We start from the raw sequence: 21,811 nt of genomic DNA, 5'->3' as shown, positions 1-21,811 counted from the left end.
AGATTGTGAGCCCTCCTGGGACAGAGAAATATCCAGTGTACCTGAATGTAACTCACCTTGAGCTACTATGAAAAAGGTGTGAGCAAAATCTAAATAAATAAATATATGGTGCCCAAAATTGCATGCACATTTAATTGACTAATGAACTGATAACTAGCAATAATTGGGTGCTAACAACCAATTATTGTAGTTAATAGGCTCTAATTAGGATTTGTACTATTCCATAAAGATGTGTATGTAAATCTTATAGTGTGCAACTGAAAAGGGGCGTGGACATATGGGAAGGGTATATGCAGTCAGGGGCGTTCATTAATGATGTGCACCATACTATAGAATTTGAGGGATCCACGCCTAATTTGCATGCCAGGATTTACACCAGTTCTCAGTCAGTGTAAATCCTTGCGTCCAAGCTGGATGCAGATCCCGGCGCTATGCACTGTTCTATAAATGGTGCACAACTTGGAGCACATAGAGGGGCATAATCGAACGCGAACGCCTATCTCCATGGGCATCTATGTCTGAAAACGGGTACGTGAAGAGGCGGGACAGACCGTATTTTTGAAAAAATGGACATTTTTCAGCTGGGCGTTTGTTTGTTTTTTAGCGATAATGGAAACTAAAAACGCCCAGCTCAAAAACGTCCTAATCCGAGCCATTTGGTCGTGGAAGGGGCCAGGATTCGTAGTACACTGGCCCCCCTGATATGCCAGGACACCAACTGGGCACCCTAGAGGTCAGTACTGTGGACTTCAGAAAAAGCTCCCACATACATAGCTCCCTTACCACGGGTGCTGAGCACCCAACCCCCCTCCCCCAAAACCCACTACCCACAAATGCACAACACTACCATAGCTCTTAGGGGTGAAGGGGGCGCCTACATGTGGGTACAGTGAGTTTTGGAGACCTCCCATTTACCAGCACAAGTGTTACAGGTAGGGGGGATGGTCCTGGGTCCACCTGCCTTAAGTGCACTGTGGTACCCACTAAAAGTGCTCCAGGGACCTGCATACACGCAGGCCTCTAGGACTGGTTGCTACTATATAACATTGACACACCAGTTGACACCTGAAGACTAATCTCTCCGAAAACGTCCTTTATTGGAATATGCACGTTTACTCACAGTTAACTGCAGATCAGAGGTTGTGCCCCACTGGCAAAGAGTCTTCCTGGTACTGAGATGAGCAGTAGGTCAAAGCTGGCAGAATGCAGTACAATGCCTTCTTTCAGCCACATTCAAGGTAAGAACTAAGTTCTGTAACGTGGCTAACATGCGAAAGGGATCTAAAACTGGCTTACAAAAATGGCCACTACCTCATGGACTACCGGAAACACAACAGGGCACACTCTGACCCAGTAAGCAGGGTGAAAAGCACCATGGGAGTAGAGCTTACCAACTACCAACATCGTGAGCATTTGCCACAAGCTAGTGGAATCACGGAGCCCAATACCCTACACCCACCACAATGCATTGCTGATGTGACTCTGCATTGCGCATAACAGAAAAGGTGTCACACTCACCCGAGAGCCACATCAGAACCAGGGAAAGGCTGTCAGAGGATAGAACACATTCTGCTGTCATGGAGGTGGGTACGGCATTTGAGGCTGGCATACAGGCTGGAAAAAAAAGTTTTTAAAGTGGGTTTTTTTTGGTGGGAGGGGGTTAGTGACCACTGGGGGAGTCCAGGGAGGTTATCCCCGATTCCCTCCAGTGGTCATCTGGGCAGTTGGGGCACTTTTTTGGGACTTGTTCGTAAAAAAAAGGGTCCAAAAAAAGTGACCCAAATTCGCGCTAAAAACGCCTTTATTTTCGATTATCTGCTAAAGATGCCCATCTCTCCTCGGCCGATAACCACACCCCAGTTCTGCCTTTACCACGCCTCCGACACGCCCCCATCAACTTTACCCGTTTCCGCGATGGATTGCAGTTGGAAACGCCCAAAATCGGCTTTCGATTATACCGATTTGGGCGCCCACGGGCGAAAGACGGCCATCTCCCGATTTGGGTCGCAATATAGGCGTTTTTCTCTTTCGATTATAAGTAGGATAGTGCTCGGTGCAGAAATTTTTTGGTGTCCAAATCTGGGTGCCATTTACTGAATCTAGTTCTTAGTGTGCGGTTTGTGTATGTACATTTTGAAGTTACCACAGAAGGTCTGAGCTCATCCTGCGGTATTTCATTTTTCATTTGGCATACATTAGTGCCTAATGCCGCTTACGAAAAAGACCCCTTAAAGGTCAGTTCTATAACAGGGCACTAACATTTAGGTGCCACTTGCATACATAAAATTACAGAATACTAGTACTTCAAAGGTAAGTGTACACTCACACACAATTGCTACTCTGGAAGAGCACAAGTGGCATAGCACACAAATGAAAGGGGGTGTCCACCAAGATGGACAATGGATGGAATTCCCACTTTTGTGCACAACTTACAGAATATCGAGTTATGCACGTCCTTGCTGCGTTAAAGTCGAATCTATGGCTGGTGTATCAACAGGTATGTAAATTTTAGGAGTGTCAATACTGGGTTACACTAGTATTCTATAATGGGATTTGGATGCTCAGGTGCTGTTAGAGAATAGGCTCTCATTGTGCCTAACTGGAGGGGTTCACTTATTGGATTTCCCCTTTAATGGTTGTACAGGCTATGGTCACAAACATTAGTCAGGAAACTCATTTACTCTCTAAACTTATTTTTTTTTATTAATTTGTGAAACAAATAAAGTGCAATCCCAACACTTGAAAATAAATAAATAAATAAATAATAAACACTAACACTGACGTTGACTCTGACTCCAGCTGATATTAGGCTTTAAATTTTTTGTTCTGAATCTTAAGTACCAGTACTTTAGACCCAGGACAAAGATTTATATTTATATATAGCATGATAAATTTACCATATATATTATAATGTAGCAAGTTTTTAATTTGAAGCTGGAGCCAGAGTTGGTACATTTTTACTGACTCCAACTCCACAGGCCCAGTTACTACTGCAAGCTCCAGCTCCAAACAAGCTGTTAGCTCACATGCCTGCCTTGAAGTAGATGTAAATGCCAACATCCATTTCTTTTTTAAAGTATACATGCACTTCCATTATAAAATCAGAGATAAACCCATACCTTATCAGACTGCTGAAACCACATCCAAAACACACCTTCTTCCAAACTCTGAGATTTTTAAAAACCACTGATAAAACTTATAGGGAATTTAAATATATTAATGCCACTATTTTCATGTGAGAGGCAAGCAATCCTTCTTAAATGATCTCATTTTCTCCACCAGCTTATAAATTCATTTTTAAATTTGCCTTTGGTGACTTCCTTTCTTATTGTTCTATGGCTAACATGCATAAAAATAACATTTGTATGATTTACATATAGTAAATGATGGCAGATAAAGACCTGTACAGTACATCCAGTCTGCCCAGCAAGATAAACTCATTTACATGGTATGTGATACTTTATATGTATACCCGAGTTTGATTTGTCCTTGCCTTTCTCAGAGCACAGACCGTAGAAGTCTACCCAGCACTGTTCTTGTGCTAAGTTCTGAAGCTAATATCAAAGCCCCTTAAAATTTACACTCCAGCCCATCCCTATCTATTCAGTCACAATCAGGGCATAGACCGTAGAAGTCTGCCCAGCTCCCATTTTGTTTCCCAAATACCGGCATCGCCACCCAATCTCCGTTAAGATTCCGCTGAACCATTCCTTCTAAACCGGATTCCTTGGTGTTTATCCCACGCATATTTGAATTTCCATCTCCACCACCTCCCACAGGAGGGCATTCCACATATCCACCACCCTCTCCGTGAAAAAATACTTCCTGACATTAGTCCTGAGTCTGCCCCCCTTCAACCTCAATTCATGTCCTCTAGTTCTACCACCTTCTTGCCTCCGAAAAAGGTTCATTTGTGGATTAATACCTTTCAAATATTTGAATGTCTGTATCACGCCACCCCTGTTTCTCCTTTCCTCTAAGGTATACATGTTCAGGTCAGCAAGTCTTTCCTTGTACGGTTTGCAATGCAAATCCCATACCATTTTTGTAGCTTTTCTTTGCACCGCTTCCAGTATTTTTACATCTTTAGCATGATACAGCCTCCAAAACTGAACACAATACTCCAAGTGGGGCCTCACCAACGACTTGTAGAGGGGCATCAACACCTCCTTTCTTCTGCTGGTTATGCCCCTCTCTACGCAGCCTAGCATCCTTCTGGCCACAGTCGTTGCCTTGTCGCATTGTTTCTTCACCTTCAGATCCTCCAACACCAACACCCCAAGGTCTCTCTCCTGAGTCGAGCTTACTAATCTCTCCCCTCCTATCCGGTATCTCTCTTTTGGGTTTCTGAACCCCAAGTGCATCACTCTACACTTCTTCGCATTAAATTTTAACTCATGTAACAAACCTATAAGAAATTGTTTTTTTTGTCTTTTTTATAATATGCTCTTACAGTGAGTTTTCTTCTAATACATGTGCAAATTATTATTACTATATTCATAAAGTGATAGTGCTCAGTAATATCATATTACTCCGGCCTAAGATGCGCTTAGCAATATGTTGTAAACAACATCACTGCACTATGACCCTGCCTACCTCCTTCTGTTCACTCAATTGTCTGTCTTAGTTTCAATATTATAACTGATTGTTATAACCACTATTCTTATGTGATTGCTTATTCAATCATACACTTACCTTAGAGTCGATCTTGTTTCGTGCTAGTGAAGATGACAATATAGTTATGCCTCCAGAGTAACTGCTGGAAGTGGAAACATGCTCAAAATAACGTGAATAAAATCATTAGTTCAATCCTCCTCCATTCACTCAATTCTTATCTTGTTCTCATTGATATCTGAGTTGGAACCAAGCTCCTATATATGCAGTTGTCTGGGGTGGAGCATTATTCACTGTCAAGACTAACCGACAGACTGCATAAATAGGAGCTTGGCTCCAACTCAGATATCAACGGTTCTCCTGATGACGCAACCATTTTGCAAAACACAGCTTGTGTGAGAATGAGAATGAGATAAGAATTGAGTAAATGGAGGAGGATTGAACTAATGATTTTATTCACATTATCTTGAGCACATTTGCACTTCCAGCAGTTATTCCGGAGGCATAACTATATTGTCATCTTCACTAGCATGGAACAAGATCGACTCTAAGATAAGTGTGTGATTGAATAAGCAATCACATAAGAATAGTGGTTATAACAATCAGTTATAATATTGAAGCTAAGACAGACAATTGAGTGAACAGAAGGAGGTAGGCAGGGTCATAGTGCAGAGATGTTGTTTACACCATATTGCTAAGCGCATCTTAGGCCAGAGTAATATGGTATTACTGAGCACTATCACTTTATGAATTTAGTAATAATAATTTGCACATGTATTAGAAGAAACTCACTGTAAGAGCATATTATAAAAAAAAAAAAAAAAAAAAAAAAACGGTTTCTTATAGGTTTGTTACATGAGTAAAAGAGAAACCAGAACGATTAGTTACCCCACAGAGAGTTAAGTATTAAATTTTAACTGCCAGACCCTTGACCATTCTCCTAACGTTCGGAGATCCCTTCTCATCGTTTCTACTCCCTCCAGGGTATCCACTCTATTGGCTATTTTCATGTCATAAAGCTGCCCTTGGTGCTTTAAATCTTTAATTTACCTCAGTTCCAGCAGCTGCGTCATTTGAAAGCCCTGCCCTGTCTCTAGCCTTCCCTCCCTTCGTTAGTTCGTTCCGCAGTCCCGCCTTCTGACGTAATTTCCTCGAGGGCGGGACTCTGAGGGAACAAACTCACGAGGGAAGGAAGGCTAGAGACAGGGCAGGGCTTTCAAATGACGTGGCTGCTGGAACAGAGGTAAATTAAAGATTTAAAGTACCAAGGGCGGCGCAGTATGGCGGGGGATGGGGCGAAGGAGAATCGCTGGACAGGGGCAGGGTGGGAGAAGAGAGAAAGGGGATGGGGGGGGAGCGCCAACTCATAGTCTGCTGGAGGGCGCCAGAGACCCTAGGACCAGGGCCCTGACCATAGTGTTGGAGTTGTTCTGAAACACTAAGCTAAGGCAACCCAGATATGACTGAAGTTATCTTGGGACTCAGTTAGGAGATGTGTAGAAAATCTGAATGTTATCAAGCCCAAATAGGTCAGTCAAATTTGATCTGAAAAGGTTCATCTGAGCAACTACTTTAAATCAGACATTTAAAAGAGCAAATCAAGATGAGGATTATATTGTCCTTCAATTTTCCACTGTGTTATCTCAAAAAGAAGGTCCAGAGAAAGCGAGTTACAAGTTCTAATGTTTCATGCAGAAGGCTAAACAGATGATTTTATTTTTGGGGAACAACATATTTATCTTTTTGTTTAGGCTACACTACTATTAGCTTTTGTACGAGATATAATTAAAAGCTAATTACATAAAAACAAATACATTCAAATAGAAGATAAACATAATGATTTCAATATATGATAGTAGATTATGTTAATATTTACCTTTGAAGAATGAGTTATAGCTCTCTGGTTCTTCAATGATTTTAATGCACACAATGATGGAGACATAAGAAAAATATCAGCACATACAGGTCAGACAAAGAAATATGTCATAAACAACAATGACACATACTATACCATTCAATGCATCAAAATAAAATCACGATGAATACAATGTCCAGATCAAAACTGAAAACTAATAGCAAGCAGGAAGTAACTGGAATTTGACTGTTCATTTTCATGTTAACAGAAATGAGAAATAAAAATACAATGCAGTATGACAAACATTCTTTTTTTTTTAAAAAAGGAACTTTAAAATGTACAAATATCATGGAATTGCCAAGGCCACATGAAGAAATTCCCAAATCTATTGCCTTTGCTTAGCTCATATATATTAGGATAAGAATAACTGATAAAGAAAGAAATATAGGGGACCTTTTACTCGAGTATAGTAAAATCAGGCTTAGCGCATTTTATTGCAGGACTTTTCTCCGTGCTAAGCCCAGATTTAATACAGCGCTTTTATGACTTGAAGGTTCCCATTAGCGCGTGGCACCTGCCAAAAGTTAATGTGGGAGCACCTACTGCCCCGTTTATCCAGTTAGCACGTGCTAATCATAATGCACTAGCTGGATAACGCAGAAATGCCTACTCTCCACCTATGACACACGTCCTCTGAAAAATATTGTTAAAAACTGGTAATGTACAAGTTATCACACGCAAACAGGCAGAATACCTCAAAACATTTTAAAGCGGGTCTGTAGTAGCCTGTTTGCATGTGCTAACTGCATGCAGAGCCTCGTGGTTACGCTTCCAGCTTAATCCTTATTTCTAGTTCTTTCCTTCATCAAACATGATGCTGAACACTATTTAGTAAAGGTATTCTTCAGTTGCTCTGGCATATCACTAATGAAGCAATCATATATGTGAGCAAGTTACTATTGCCTTGTTTTTTTAATGCGTGAGCATTTTAATAATTTTCTGCAAATCTGCAACTATATAGGAAAATAGCCATGTTATTTAATAGGGATGTGCGTTCATTACAGGTTAATTAGTGCAGGTTAAAATGTTTTAATGCACCCAGTATTGTTACTCTTTATATGATACGATTGTTGTTGATGGCTCAAATGAATTAAAATGTTTCAAATTTCTTGTTATTAAAACAAATTTGTGAAATGAACTAAAGGTAGTACACGTGCAAGAAAAATACTCAAATGGAAAACATGCCAAAAACTTTTGCCATGTGCACATCCTATTATCTAATATCACTTTAAAGTGAAATAAATATGCTTACATGCTACTAGCATTTGGAACATTTGAAAACAATAGCTAAAATGGTAGTAATACCAAGATCAGTTTCTGAATCCGCAAATTGGGAAAAATATCCAAGCGAACTGAAAACAAGTCAAAAACATTTTCCATTTTCATATCCCTGCTATCTAATATCACTTTGAAGTAAAATGAATATCGTTCAACACTTGTAATATATAGAATATTTGAAAACAATAGCTAAAACGGTACCAACACCAGGATCAGCTTCTGAGTCCAACTGCACATAAAAACACACTATTGATTTTAATGTTTTATACTAATGCATTTATTCTTCAAATCCAACACATATAGACATTTAAAAAAGAGCACCATAAATGAAAAATAAGATGAGATCTATAAAGCTATTCACTTGGGTGAATGTCTGTTTATCTGGGTTAATCAGATGTCTGGAAATTGCCTACACTCTGTCTGGACGTACATGCAGGAATCGACTGTGTATGCACTTTTGTCCATAGTAAAAATAGCAAGGCTCAGAAGCAGGGTCAGGTCACAGAAGGCAACAATGTGCATACTTAAATATTGTTAGTCACGATACACTTGATAATGCATGTGAATGTAGGATTGCAGTCTTAACAGTCTTCATACATTTCAAAGATGAGATACTGCAATGTACCAACTGGTCATTATCTTTACAAAGTCTCCAACTACAAAAAAGTGAATCTGATTGATGCTCCAGATACATGCAGTATTGTACTAGAATTGTGATGTTCGCTCAGAACCTGAGGGCTGTAAACCTGGTTGCATTTTCAGGATACCCTCAATGAAAGTGAACAAGATAGGTCTGCTCGCATACTACTTCTACTATATGCAAATTAATCTCTCGCATATTCAATAGCACTATCCTATAGATAGTTAAGATAAATTCTTATTCATTGGTATGGATTGCTCAAAATTAGTTTAAGAGAAGCAACAGAATATACTGCCAGCATACTGATTTCACTGGTTGGGCTAAGTCAGGGGTATTCACTCCCATGTCCTTGAGGTCCTCCAATGAGTAAGGTTTTCAGGATATTTCCTTTGAACAAATATGAATGAACTCAGGGTTCAAAACCTAAATACATCAGATTGTCTTAAGAACATCAACAAAAAAAGAAGAAGAAGAAAGTGATCTGGGTGTTAAATAAGCAAAAACTAATCAAACTGACTAATAATATAAATATGTGATGTATGCTCAGTACTACCCGACCAGGGTAACACCCACCAACCTCATCATTGCACATAACATATTCTAATTCTAAAATAATGTTTGGTGAAAAAAATTAATCCAAAAAATTCCCAGAATATAGTTTAAAGGTTTCCAAAAAATATATCAGCCTGAAAGAATCCACAATGTTGCATCATAAATCAAATAATACTGTACATATCTTCCAAAGAAAGTTATTTAATTTTGAGATCCACTTATCTGAGAAATGAAAATATCCATCAGCCACGAAAGCAAATCTTCCTCAAGAAATGAACTCCTCAGTCATTGATGGAAGGTCTGCGATGGGTAGATGGGTGTTTTACTGTCTAGCCAAATATCAATAGTACTTATAGGGAATGTTTTATCCAGCTGAAAGGAAAAAGGACCCTGCGGTAGTGGCGGGGGCTATTTGTCCTGTGCGCCAGGACCCTTTTTACTGCAATGGGTAAAAAGCCCCAAAAACAAAATGGTCATGCAGTAAGAAAACTCTTACCGGGTGGCCATGCAGCGGGGAGCCTTTACCGCCACTTATTGATGTGACGGTAAGGGCTCCCATGGTAACCTGGCAGTGCACAGCAACTGCCAGGTTACTGCTGTGCTAACCATGGTGCACGCTTGACCTGGAACTGCCGGCGGCGGCCGTGTTGGGCTGGAAGTAGTCCCAGAATAGGGAGAGGTAAGCCCATGTTGGGCTTACCGCCGCTCTGTAAAAGGGCCCTATACTGTCAATGAAATGAGCCCCAACACAAGCTGTGTTTCACAATAATGCTTCCTCTGGGGGATGTAGAATCCATATTATTCATCATTCTTTGAAAGGCACATTCCCTAGTGGAGCACTCTCCAGGCTTGACCAGTTATGAACAAGCATGAGAGAGATCTGCACGCACACTAATGTCTCTCCTGCATATTCATTACGGATAAGCCCTCAAAGACTAGGAGTAAATAGCACTGGGAAATATCAGCATATTGCAAACTTCAAGCAGATAAACTTCAGTACAAGAATTTATCATCATAAAGCACTGGTCACGTGGGCACAGTTGCATGTTAGTACATATTTGCACACAACTAGCATGGCACCAGTAAGAGTTGGCTAAAAGAAAGTTCTGCATATTTGTGGCTCATGAGGTATATGCCCTTAGAAAGACAATTTTTTATATTTTTGTTTATGCATGCATCTACTTTTCTGTCATAGTACAATAAAATGATGTAAGGGAAGCAATTTGCAAAGAGATTGTGCCCAGCCATGCTTGTGTAGCTTACAGTTTAGTCAGTGACAAAGCCTGCTATGACCCAACCTTTTCTTCATCTCCAAGCTCTCATCCCATAGCAGTTCTAATACTTCAGAAACAATCACAACTTTCATACAAATAATATTAAACCACCTTTTCATGTAACTGCAAATCAATTTAAATTACATTATACAAGTTTTTCATATATCACTTTAATATACAAGCAGCAAGGTGCTGCAGAAAAGTAAGGGCTTAATTTACACTTCAAGAAAACGTAGGACCAACAAATGGGTAAAATTTCATTATGTCAGCTGGATTGCAAAATAGTAAAATAGCACAGGTTTTGCCCACAGAATATAATAACATATGGGTCAAGTTTAAGCAGTGGTGGTCAGCAGATTTTTTTTTAATGCCATCTGAGGATTTTTAAAAATATGCATATTTGGCACTGTTATATAGTGAATATCTGTAGATGCCACTGACCATTGGCCACTATATAGCACCAATATTCAGTCACTATCTACCAGATTCTATATAGCGTGCATAGCATTCCAAGCTGAAATCTAGGAGTATTCCATAACAATGCGTGTAACTTAATTGGCTTAACAAGCTAATCAACGTTAATACCAGCACACTAATTGGCAATAATTAGAATTTATGCACATAACTCACTAAATGTATTCTGCAATGAACTGAACCAAAATTCTAATGAGCGTAATTCAAAAGGGACATGGTTGTGGGCAGGGAAATGGGGTGTTTCATGGGCATTCCTCAATTTCCATGCGTAGTTACAGAATATGGCTCAGTGCACATAAATCAACTAAGTGTATTCTATATACCATGTTGAAATCTACGTGCCACTTATAGAATATGCTTAGCAAGAAATGTTTACCATGTGGATTTTTTAGGCACCTTATATAGAATCTGGTCCTATATGGATAATCTATGTGATTTACTTTAGGACTGCATTTCAACAGACCTAAAGTAAACCTATACGTTATTTATATAGTGGCTGAACATCATCACTAAAGGGGGAATTCTATATATGGTGCCGAAAAAATTGGCGCTTAATGCTATTCTATAAACCTTGCTTGCAGTTAGGCATGGTTTATAAAATATGTGCATGCCTGTCCCCATGACTAAAATTTAGGCACGGCCATTTACACCAACTAAAACCTGGTGTAAATGCCTACCTAACTTAGGTGCGGATCGGGCATATTCTATAACAGTGCGTTTAATTTTTAGGAATGCCCACAGCCCACTCATGCCCCTCCCATGGACATGCCCCCTTTTGAGATCCACACTTTAGTGCCAATTAGTGTTGATAATTGCTTGTTATTGCTTAATTATTGGTGTTGATTGGCTTGATTAATTCTGCCAAATTTGCATTTGCATATATAGAATTCCCCCCATATGAATATGGTTCTTTCTTGCTCTGACTCCTACTCTAACTCCACACCTATACAGATAAGGGCTAATTCTATAACTGAAGGCCTAGTTTCCTCTCCTTTATAGAATATTAGTGTAACAATTAAATTGTGTGCTTATAAATTAAGAGTGACAGAGCTGGTGTAACTGTTTGCACCTAACTTCCAGTGATACACATGTAACTTTCAGTATTCTATGTTACAAACCCATACATTAATCTGTGACATATGTGCTATGTAAGATACATGTGTGTTTACAGAATAGTGCCCAGTTGGATATTTGGTCTTTGTACTTGCATGTGCACACATACATGAATATATGCCATTATTGCTAGTGATTTAAATGCACAATTAGCATGTAATTGTTAGCACATACTTTATACAGATGCCCTCAATGTTCCAGGTGCTCTCCATACAGGGGCTTAAAAATAGTAGACTAAGTTCCCGCGGTAAACATTTCTGGTTAAGCATATTCTATAAGTGGCACCTAGATTTCAGCATGGTATATAGAATATGCTTAGTTGATATTCCAGTGTCTAAAACTATACACCTCCATTTACCCTAACGAAAATGTGATGTAAATTCCAGCGCGTCCAATGTGCATCAATTTGGAACTACTGCCCAGCTACCACCAGCCCCGAGCGGTAATTCCATTTCTAACGCGCATCTGATACTTGCGGCAGAAAATTTTTTTTATTTTCTACGGCATGGCGTTAACTGGGCAGTAATTGGCAGTATACGTCCGCTGACGATTACCTCCCTGTTAACATGTGAAACCTTACCATTAAGTCAATGGGTGGCGGTAAGGTCTCAGGCCCAAAATGGACGTGCGACAATTTAAATTTTGCCACATGTCCATTTTCGGCCAAAAAAGGGCTTTTTTTTGCAGGCAAAAATAGACCTGCGTGTGTGCCCAATACACATTCCCAAAACATCGCAGGCCATTTTCAGTGTACCTTAGTAAAAGGACCACTTAGAGGGGTAGTTGTTAAGCCACAGTAAAGGCCTGTTTTACAAAACCACACAACCAATTCTCGGTGCGGCAAATGAGAGAAAGCCCATTCAATTCCTATGGACTTCCTCTTACTTGCTGCACAGGAATTGCTAGCATGGCTTTGTAGAAGAGGCCCTAAAGTAGTAGACATGACTTGAGTCTATCTTATTGTTTTCTTATTGTTCTCTGATTACTGTTTTATATAAAAGTTCCAGTATTGCAAGTTATTTACTATTGTATGTTTTACTCTGAAATGCTTAATAAAGGTTGAATAATTAAAAAAAATAATAGTGGCCCTAAGTCAGTCCTGCTATCTTTAAAGAGGCTAGTAGTAGAATACATTAACCTACCCAACTCTCCTGTCATCCCCAACCCCCAACACATATCCCCCAACAATCAAATCCCTATTCTCCACACCCAAACCCCTCTAGTGGTTTCCCTTATGATTAGCTTGGGGAGGGGAGCAGGGCATAGGTAGGAGCAATCTCTAGTCACTTCTGTCCTATCATCACTTGGGTTCAAAATAGCTCCGGTCAATCTCTAGTGGTAGTCTCATGGTACTATCATTAGTATCAAGCAGCCAAATAATGGCCTTTAGGTAAAGTTTTCAATAAGATGTAAAAGGAGTAGGAACTGATAGAGAATGAAGCACAATATATATTTAAAATGTATCCAATATATATATAAATGGATACATTTTTAATAAATTCAGTATTCAGGGCTGAATCAAATTGAATATGAATATTTGATACAGCCCTAACAATAATATCATTAAAAACCCCAGAGGCCTAGTTACAGATATTGGATGGAGTTACATATTTTAACTAAAGGTTACCTCTTCAAATCTCACACACCAATAGGTGACAGATCTGTCTTTAATGCTCTCTAGGCAGATGGACGTAAACAGTCATCTTTTGTCATTTGCATGAGTCATAGTTCCCACTCCCCCTCCCTACCCAGCATCCTTTTTTCATCACAGAGAACCCTATAGTTTATTGAAGCTGTAATAAACTAAATTCAAGAGAACAAAATTAAAACAAAGTACACTTTGGTTCACACAAGCATTCAGAGTTGGTCTAGTTTCTTTCTTCTCTGTATTGTGAAGTTATTTTCATATGGTGAGGAGCCAGGTTACAAGGAAAATTTGGTGGACAAAAAGGGAGAGTAATAATGGGCATAGAAAAATAGAATTAGAACAAGTAAATGGACAGAATATCTCCTGCCTAGAATAGACTGGTTATTAATGCTTATCTTATGTGTCTGCATCGATTTATCAAATGTGAAAATATTTGAGACCAGACTATTTTTATATGCCTAGACACTCATTCCGGATAATTGTGCAATTGTTAATACTGTCACAACTAGACTATTGTAATGCAGCATACATAAGATGTAAAGAAAGTACACTAACAGGCTTATTTTCGAAAAAGAAGGGCGCCCATCTTCCAACATAAATCGGGAGATGGGCGTCTTTCTCTCAGGGTCGCCCAAATCAGCACAATCGAAAGCTGATTTTGGGCATCCTCAACTGCTTTCCGTCATGGGGACGACCAAAGTTCACGAGGGCATGTCGGCACCGTAGCGAAGGCGGGACTGGGGCATGATTAAGAGATGGGCGTCCTCGGCCAATAATGGAAAAAAGAAGGGCATCCAACGAGCACTTGGCCGACTTTACTTGGTCCATTTTTTTTTCTTGCGACCAAGCCGTGAAAAGGTGCCCAAACTGACCAGATGACCACTGGAGGGAATCAGGGATGACCTCCCCTTACTCCCACCAATCCCCTCCCACCCTAAAAAAAAAAACTTTAAAAATATTTTTTGCCAGCCTCAAATGTCATACCCAGCTTCATGACAGCAGTATGCAGGTCCCTGGAGCAGTTTTAGTGGGTGCAGTGCACTTCAGACAGGCAGACCCAGGCCCATCCCCCCTACCTGTTACACTTGTGGTGGTAAATGTGAGCCCTCCAAAACCCACCCGAAACCCACTGTAGCCACATGTAGGAGCCCCCCTTCACCCCTTAGGGCTATGGTAGTGGTGTTCAGTTGTGGGGAGTGGGTTTTGGGAGGCTCAGCACCCAAGGTAAGGGAGCTATGCACCTGGGAGCAATTTCTGAAGTCCACTGCAGTGCCCCCTAGGGTGTCCAGTTGGTGTCCTGGCAGGTCAGGGGGACCAGTGCACTACGAATTCTGGCTCCTCCCATGACCAAAGGACTTGAATTTGGTCATTTTTGAGATGGGCATCCTCGGTTTCCATTATGGCCAAAAACCAGGGACAACCATCTCAACATTTAGGTCAACAATCTCTAAGGTCCCCGACCGTATTATCGAAATGAAAGATGGACGCCCATCTTGTTTCAATAATACGGGTTTCCCGGCCCCGTCCTGTGAGGACGCCCTCATGAAAACTTGGGTGCCCCATTCGATTATGTCCCTCCACGGGCCCCTTTTACTAAGCCACGTAAGCGTCTATGCGCACCAAACGCATGTCAAAATGGACATACCGCTTGACTACCGTGTGGCTCTTATGGTAATTTCATTTTTGGTGCGCGTCCGCTACGCATGTCTGAAAAATATTTTTTATTTTCTGGTGCGTGTAGTGGGCACGCGCCAAGTGGGATCTGATGCACGTAGGTCATTACCGCCCAAATTCTTTACCATTAGGTCTATGGCTGGCGGTAAGGTCTGAGACCCAAAATGGACGTGCAGCAATTTTGATTTTGCCGCACGTCCATTTTCGGGGTGGGGGGGTGGGGGAAAGGCCTTTTTTACAGGCGCACTGAAAAATAATTCTGCGCACGTCCAATACCCACAACTACACTACCGCAGGTCACTTTTTACCATGGCATAGTAAAAGGACCCCTAAAAGTGTTACAAACAGTCCAAAACACAGCAGCCAGACTGATATTCAAGAAGTCAAAATATAAAAGAGCTGCTCCATTGTTTGAAATGCTACACTGGTTGCCAATCAAGGTAAGACTACTCTTAAAAGCCAGCAACCTTATTTTCAAAATACTATTTGGAATGTCTCCTGAATAGATACTAGATCTGATTGAACTGTCCTCCAGAAATGCAAGCCCAGAAACCAGAGGTTAGCTATTCTTCACTTACCCAACTGAAGAAACATAAATTTATAAAACCATCTACTCGGCAGAATTTAGTTATCTGGGCCCCAAATGATGGAATTCAATACCCAAGGCCACAAGAAGCATCACTATCTTCAGTTCAGAAAAAAAAACTGAAGACCTACCTTTTCAAAAAATCCTATAGCTAACTACATAAACTATCAATGTTCCACTCCACTTTGTAACTGCATAACATTACTGTAATTTCACCTAACTATAAACTGTAAACTGTAAGCCACTTTGAACCAAAACTTGCTTTTACATAATGGTGGGATAAAAGAACACATAAATAAATAAAAAATAAATGCACCACAGTTTTCCATGGCATTTCTAAATCTTGCTTCATATCCTACAGCACTTCTTGATCTGCTTTGCAGAACACCTTTAGCCACACATTCAATCTATAATCAGCATACCAAGTTCATCCTGGCCGCTAAAAGATGTATTTTAGTGGCATCATGAACCTTATGGTAAAACATGAGTTCCTTCCATCTACCCATTCAAGTTGTTGGTGCGGCTGGTCCTCAGCCCTTAATTAATTTAGGGCTTCCTTTACAAAGCTGCATTGAATGGGCTTCCTCTCATTTACCGCGCAGGAATCACTAGCACAGCTTTGTAAAAGAAACACTTAATAAATAGGTTATTGGGTCCCTATTCATATGAAAATGTTTTCTAGTTAGATAAACCAATATTGATTATCTATGACTACAAAGATACCAGATATGAGCAAAACCTACCCTAATTCACAAGTATTAGGCAACAAAACCAAGAAACCTTTATCAGTTACATTGTTATTCAACTCCACCAATGCCCCTATTTGTCTTTCCTCTTTTTGGAATAATCAGAATGTTTTATACAATATTGCCTCCCAATATGAAGTTTTACTATTGCCTTCTTTATAAATTTTTCTCTGCATCTGACTTTTGGATTTTAGGCTCTACATGAGTATCTTGCACACTAAACCTCAGACCAATGCTGCATCTTATAGGGACTGGAGAAAAACCTTACTTTAACCCTTCCCTTGAAAACATTCCTGTGGGACCCCTGAACACTCCTCCAAAGAGTCCTCTGACTTCTCTCCCACCAGCCTGAGAACCTCTCCTTAGAGCTATTCCCCAAAGACCACCCTGGACCTACTTCTTTTAATCCCTGGTGGTCTAGGGGTTCTCAGCAGGAGAGAGAGTGAAACCACAATTCAGTTCACGTTCCTTTAAGAATGCTCCCCAGGAGCATCAGGCCACAGGTTCCAAGGAAGGATGAACAACACAACTTGTGAGGTTGATAAAAAATTGTGTTATTTATGTACTTTGAGAGTCATTAACCTGCAGTTCTGACTGCACCTTAGTAACTAACCTCCTGTTTTGGGTCCACGATTGTGCATCAGAATCAAAGTTGGTGAGTCATTCATTATCCACAGTATATATTGGTACATATTGATAACTCGGTGAAACAGAACTGTAGTTTCCAAGCATAAGGGTTAAATAGGAGAGACATTACAAAACAAATGAATAGACTGGAACCAATGAAGAAGACCACATGATGATTGTTTATTACTTTTCCTCTGTTCATATCTTTCTAAACAGTGTGAGATCAATATTCAGCCATAAAGTCAACATTTAACTTGAATCATCTGACCTTGATTTTTTCAAATTATACTAGTATTTAGTGGCTAGCAGTCAGATTATTACACGTACATTCAGCACCACTGACTATACATGCAGCACCACTAAATACACAAATTTTAAAACTCTGTGGCTGGCATTATTAAAAATATGCAGGCTGCCACCACTGAATATTAACCATTTATATGGCACCACCTCAAACTCTCCAATCCCATCCCCTTTCTGGATGGATAATTTTAGCTGTGTAGGATTAATTTACACATTCATAAATATCTGTTCAAGTGGACCAGATTTTTAAAAAAAACAAGGCACTGATGATGTCAGCCCATTGCCGACTGCATAACTACTTTTGAATATCAAGTAAAGCCCCTTTATCTTTTGTCCTCTTGTATCTGAAAGAATGACTATATCTTTATTTTATCAGCTTGTGAGAAGTCAACAGTTACCTTTTCTAAACTTAGATGAAGTTTCTTCTCATCCATTTTAAAAAAGACTTTCTATCTGTATTTAGAACTGAGGACATGATTGACCCAAGGGTATCAGATACCCTAGGTGAACCTTCAGCCATACCACCCCTCCTCTCAGATTCGAGCATGTCCCCTTCCCTCTATTTATTTAATTACTTATTTATTAGGATTTATTTACTGCCTTTTTGAAGGAATTCTTGCCCCAACTCTCTTCCTAGGCCAGTTCAAAGATTAAAGAAGCATGAGCCTTGTAAGCACAGATTCACACTGAAGCACAGCTTTGTCCTGCCCTTTCTAACAGAAAATCTGCATTGGAGGGGGGGAAGTTGTAAAGCAGTGCTTCACTTCAGGTCCGTGCTTACAGGGTCTGCAAAATGCTGATGTTTCTTTAAAGTTTCGGCAGGCACGGGAGAAGGTGGGTGAGCAGAAGTGCCAATCTCAGCACTAATAAGGGAAATGGGAGAAGGCTCTCGTGTGTGCCAAAGACATGCCACCCTTCAAATGTGGCCACCCTAGGTGAATGAATAATCTGTATAGTGGTTAGGTAGGCCCTGACTGAGGTGCTGATGTCTCCTGATTCCAGATAACTCCACCACGAGAGAGCTAAAGGTGACCAATGGTTGAGTAGTTTATCAACTTTGGTTTTGATGAGATTCAGATTAAGCAACATAAGACGATCTCTATCTTTGTGAAGTAAAACACTCAGATATTTTAATTGAAGAGGAGACCACTTGAAATTAGATGGTCCAGTATCAGAAGGTAGAGTATCATCATTTAGACACATGAGCTCTGATTTGTCCCCGTTAATAAGATAACTTGCAGAGAATTGAGAAACCAGATTCAGTACAGTAGTAAGAAAGATAAGTAAATCATCAGCATAGGCAAAAGATTTATATTGCTTAAAGTTTAATGAAAGGCCCTGAATTGAAGGATCGGATCCAATTTCTATAATTAATGGCTCCAGTGCAATATTAAAAAACAGGCATGAAAGAGGGCAACCCTGTCTAGTACCCTCCTTTAAAGGGATACCATCAGAAATAGAATAATTTATTTTGAGTGTAGACACTAGCATGATATATAACATTTGTACCCAATGTACAAAGCATTCTCTACAAACAAATCAGTCCATCATAGAAAAAAAGGTGAGACCATTCTTCCATGTCAAACACCTTTTAGGCACCTTAAAAAAATGGCAATAGCAGTCTGTTTGAGGAGATGAACTAAATAAATTAAGGCATGAAATGTGCAAGCATTATCTCCTATGAAGCGACCTTTCATGAAACCAACATGGTCAGGATGTGTAATCAATACAATGCACACTCCCTACATACAACATACGTACTACTCACCAGAACAAAAGAATGACAACCAACTAAAAGGAAAAACAAACACATATGGAAACAACCAAAAGAGAGGGAAGAAAGGACCCAACAAAACTAGATACCAAGAAAGCAGGCAACTTATAAAAATTAACACATCTACGTCCTGAACCAAACCCTACCATTTAATACAAATGGGATACATAAACGCCAGATCTGTGGTAAACAAAACACAGACTATAATAGACTGGATCACTGCAGATAATCTTGACTTCCTATTCATCACAGAAACCTGGATACACGACCTTAAAGACTCCATCATCTTAGAATTATGCCCACCAGGATACAAAATCACCCATTGGACAAGAAATGGCAAAAGAGAAGGAGGAATAGCCATAAATTACAAATCTGAATTCACAATCAGAAACACAGCTTAATCCATACTGCCACAACTCAAAATTGCCTCAATAAGAATCAATAACCCAAAACTGCAGGAACAACTTAACGCAGTTATACTCTATAGACCACCAGGCAATTGGCAAGACTCCCAAACACACTTCATGGACTTTAACTCGAACACCTGTATTTCTTCTTCAAACCTCATCATAATAGGAGACATCAACCTACACCTTGAAGATATCACCACAACAAGTACCCAAGAATGCAAAGAATTCTTACAACTATGGGGTCTCCAAGAACCAAATTCACAACCTACTCACACCAAAGGACATGCATTAGATATCATCACACACAAATTTGATCACAATTTAAACCTTATATTAACAGATACTAAGTGGACACCTGTACTGTGGTCAGACCATTATAAAGCACAAATTACCCTCCTATGGAGAATGAACGACACAACTAACAAACAAACAAAACAAAAAACTTACACCACGAGAGGAAAAATAGATCCGGTAAAATTCTGGCAACATATCTACCACGACGGATGGACAATAAAGGCAGACACAATCCAATTCCTCTCAGAATGGGATAATAGATGCAAATCAATACTAGACAACATTGCCCCAATCCAAACCAGAACTTCGCACAGAAAGAACTCAATTCCATGGTTCAATGAAGAACTGAAAAAACTCAAAACACAAGTTAGGAAATTAGAACGTGCTTGGAATAAAAAGAAAGACGATCCCACACTCAATGTTTGGAAACAACTCCGAAGGAAATATAAATATACCATAAGACAATCCAAAAGACTATACTACAAAACAGAAATTGGACCAAATTACAAAGACACACACAAACTCTTCCAACTCGTGAACAAATTGTTAGACACCACACCAGTCACGAATAACAGCAAAGACGCATCAGGAGCTGACGACCTTGCAAAGTACTTCAAGGAGAAAATCATACAACTGCGACTCAAAATACCTGTTAGCCCTATCGAATACACTACACTCCTAGACTGCCTAGACCCAGACCCTGGAGTATATCCAGCAGACAGGATTTGGACTGAATTCGAATTATTATCAGAAGATCTCATCTCACAAACGCTGAAAAGATTCGCCAAATCTCACTGCAAATTAGATATATGCCCAAACAATCTTATGAAATTGGCCCCTCAACAATTCATAACAGACCTAATGAACCACGTGAACTTTATGCTACAAAATGGACTCTTCCCAAGGGAGAAAGGAAATATTTTACTCACCCCCATACCTAAAGATGCAAAGAAAAATGCCAATGAATTAACTAACTATAGACCAGTAGCATCCATTCCCTTAATCACCAAAATAACAGAAGGGATGGTGACCAAACAACTCACCGAGTATCTATACAAGTTCTCAATACTACATGACTCCCAGTCAGGATTTCGCTCTAATCACAGTACTGAAACCGTACTAGTCATGCTTATGACCAAATTCAAACACATGATAGCAACCGGCAAGAACATACTACTTCTACAATTCGACATGTCAAGCGCCTTTGATATGGTTGATCATGGAATATTATTACACATCCTTGAATACTTCGGCATCGGAGGCAAAGTTCTCAATTGGTTCAAGGGGTTCCTAACCACACGTTCATATCAAGTGACAGCAAATTAGACTACATCAGCCACATGGATACCTGAATTCAGAGTTCCACAGGGATCTCCCCTCTCACCGACCATATTCAACCTAATGATGACACCCTTGGCTAAACTACTATCGAACCAAAACCTCAACCCATACATATATGCTGATGATGTAACGATCTTCATTCTATTCAAACAAAACCTAAGTGAAATTTCCAACGAAATCAACCAAAGCCTACATATCATGCATTCTTGGGCAGATGCATTTCAGTTGAAACTCAATGCAGACTTCAGGATTTAACAGGTTTCTTGGAAAATTCTAATGATGGGATATTTGAGAGGCAAACCCTCCTTGTCTCGATGGTTTTCGAACAAGATTTGAACATGATTAAAAAACTTTATTTTCGTAATCTTGCAAAACCATTTTATAGTGAAAAACTTTGGATTTACCCTGACGTCGCGAAGATCACCCAGGAAAGACGTCGGTCTTTCTTGGCAATGAGGGATGAAGTTAAGGTCTTAGAGACCAGTTTTATACTGGCCTACCCTTGTAAATGCCAATTAAAATACTTGGATAATAAATATCACTTTTTA

The 21,811-nt window shown here is 39.8% G+C and overlaps 1 protein-coding gene across 16 annotated transcripts in view; it reads right to left on the bottom strand.

The window, feature by feature from the left end:
• RIMS1 (regulating synaptic membrane exocytosis 1) overlaps positions 1-21,811 on the bottom strand; it is an 871,728-nt gene that overhangs the window by 278,275 nt on the left and 571,642 nt on the right. For 3 of the 16 annotated variants that reach the window (XM_030199019.1, XM_030199018.1, XM_030199030.1), the window contains one exon: positions 6,491-6,520. The exons of the other annotated variants lie outside the window; for them this stretch is intronic. In XM_030199019.1, the coding sequence (XP_030054879.1) occupies positions 6,491-6,520 (30 nt within the window). The remainder of the gene's footprint in view (positions 1-6,490; positions 6,521-21,811) is intronic. 16 annotated transcript variants of the gene reach the window in all.

This window comes from Microcaecilia unicolor, chromosome 3 (genome assembly GCF_901765095.1).
Source record: "Microcaecilia unicolor chromosome 3, aMicUni1.1, whole genome shotgun sequence".
Taxonomy (NCBI): domain Eukaryota; kingdom Metazoa; phylum Chordata; class Amphibia; order Gymnophiona; family Siphonopidae; genus Microcaecilia; species Microcaecilia unicolor.
The sequence above is the reverse complement of the archived record's forward strand: the minus strand, read 5'-3'. Positions and strand labels throughout refer to the sequence as shown.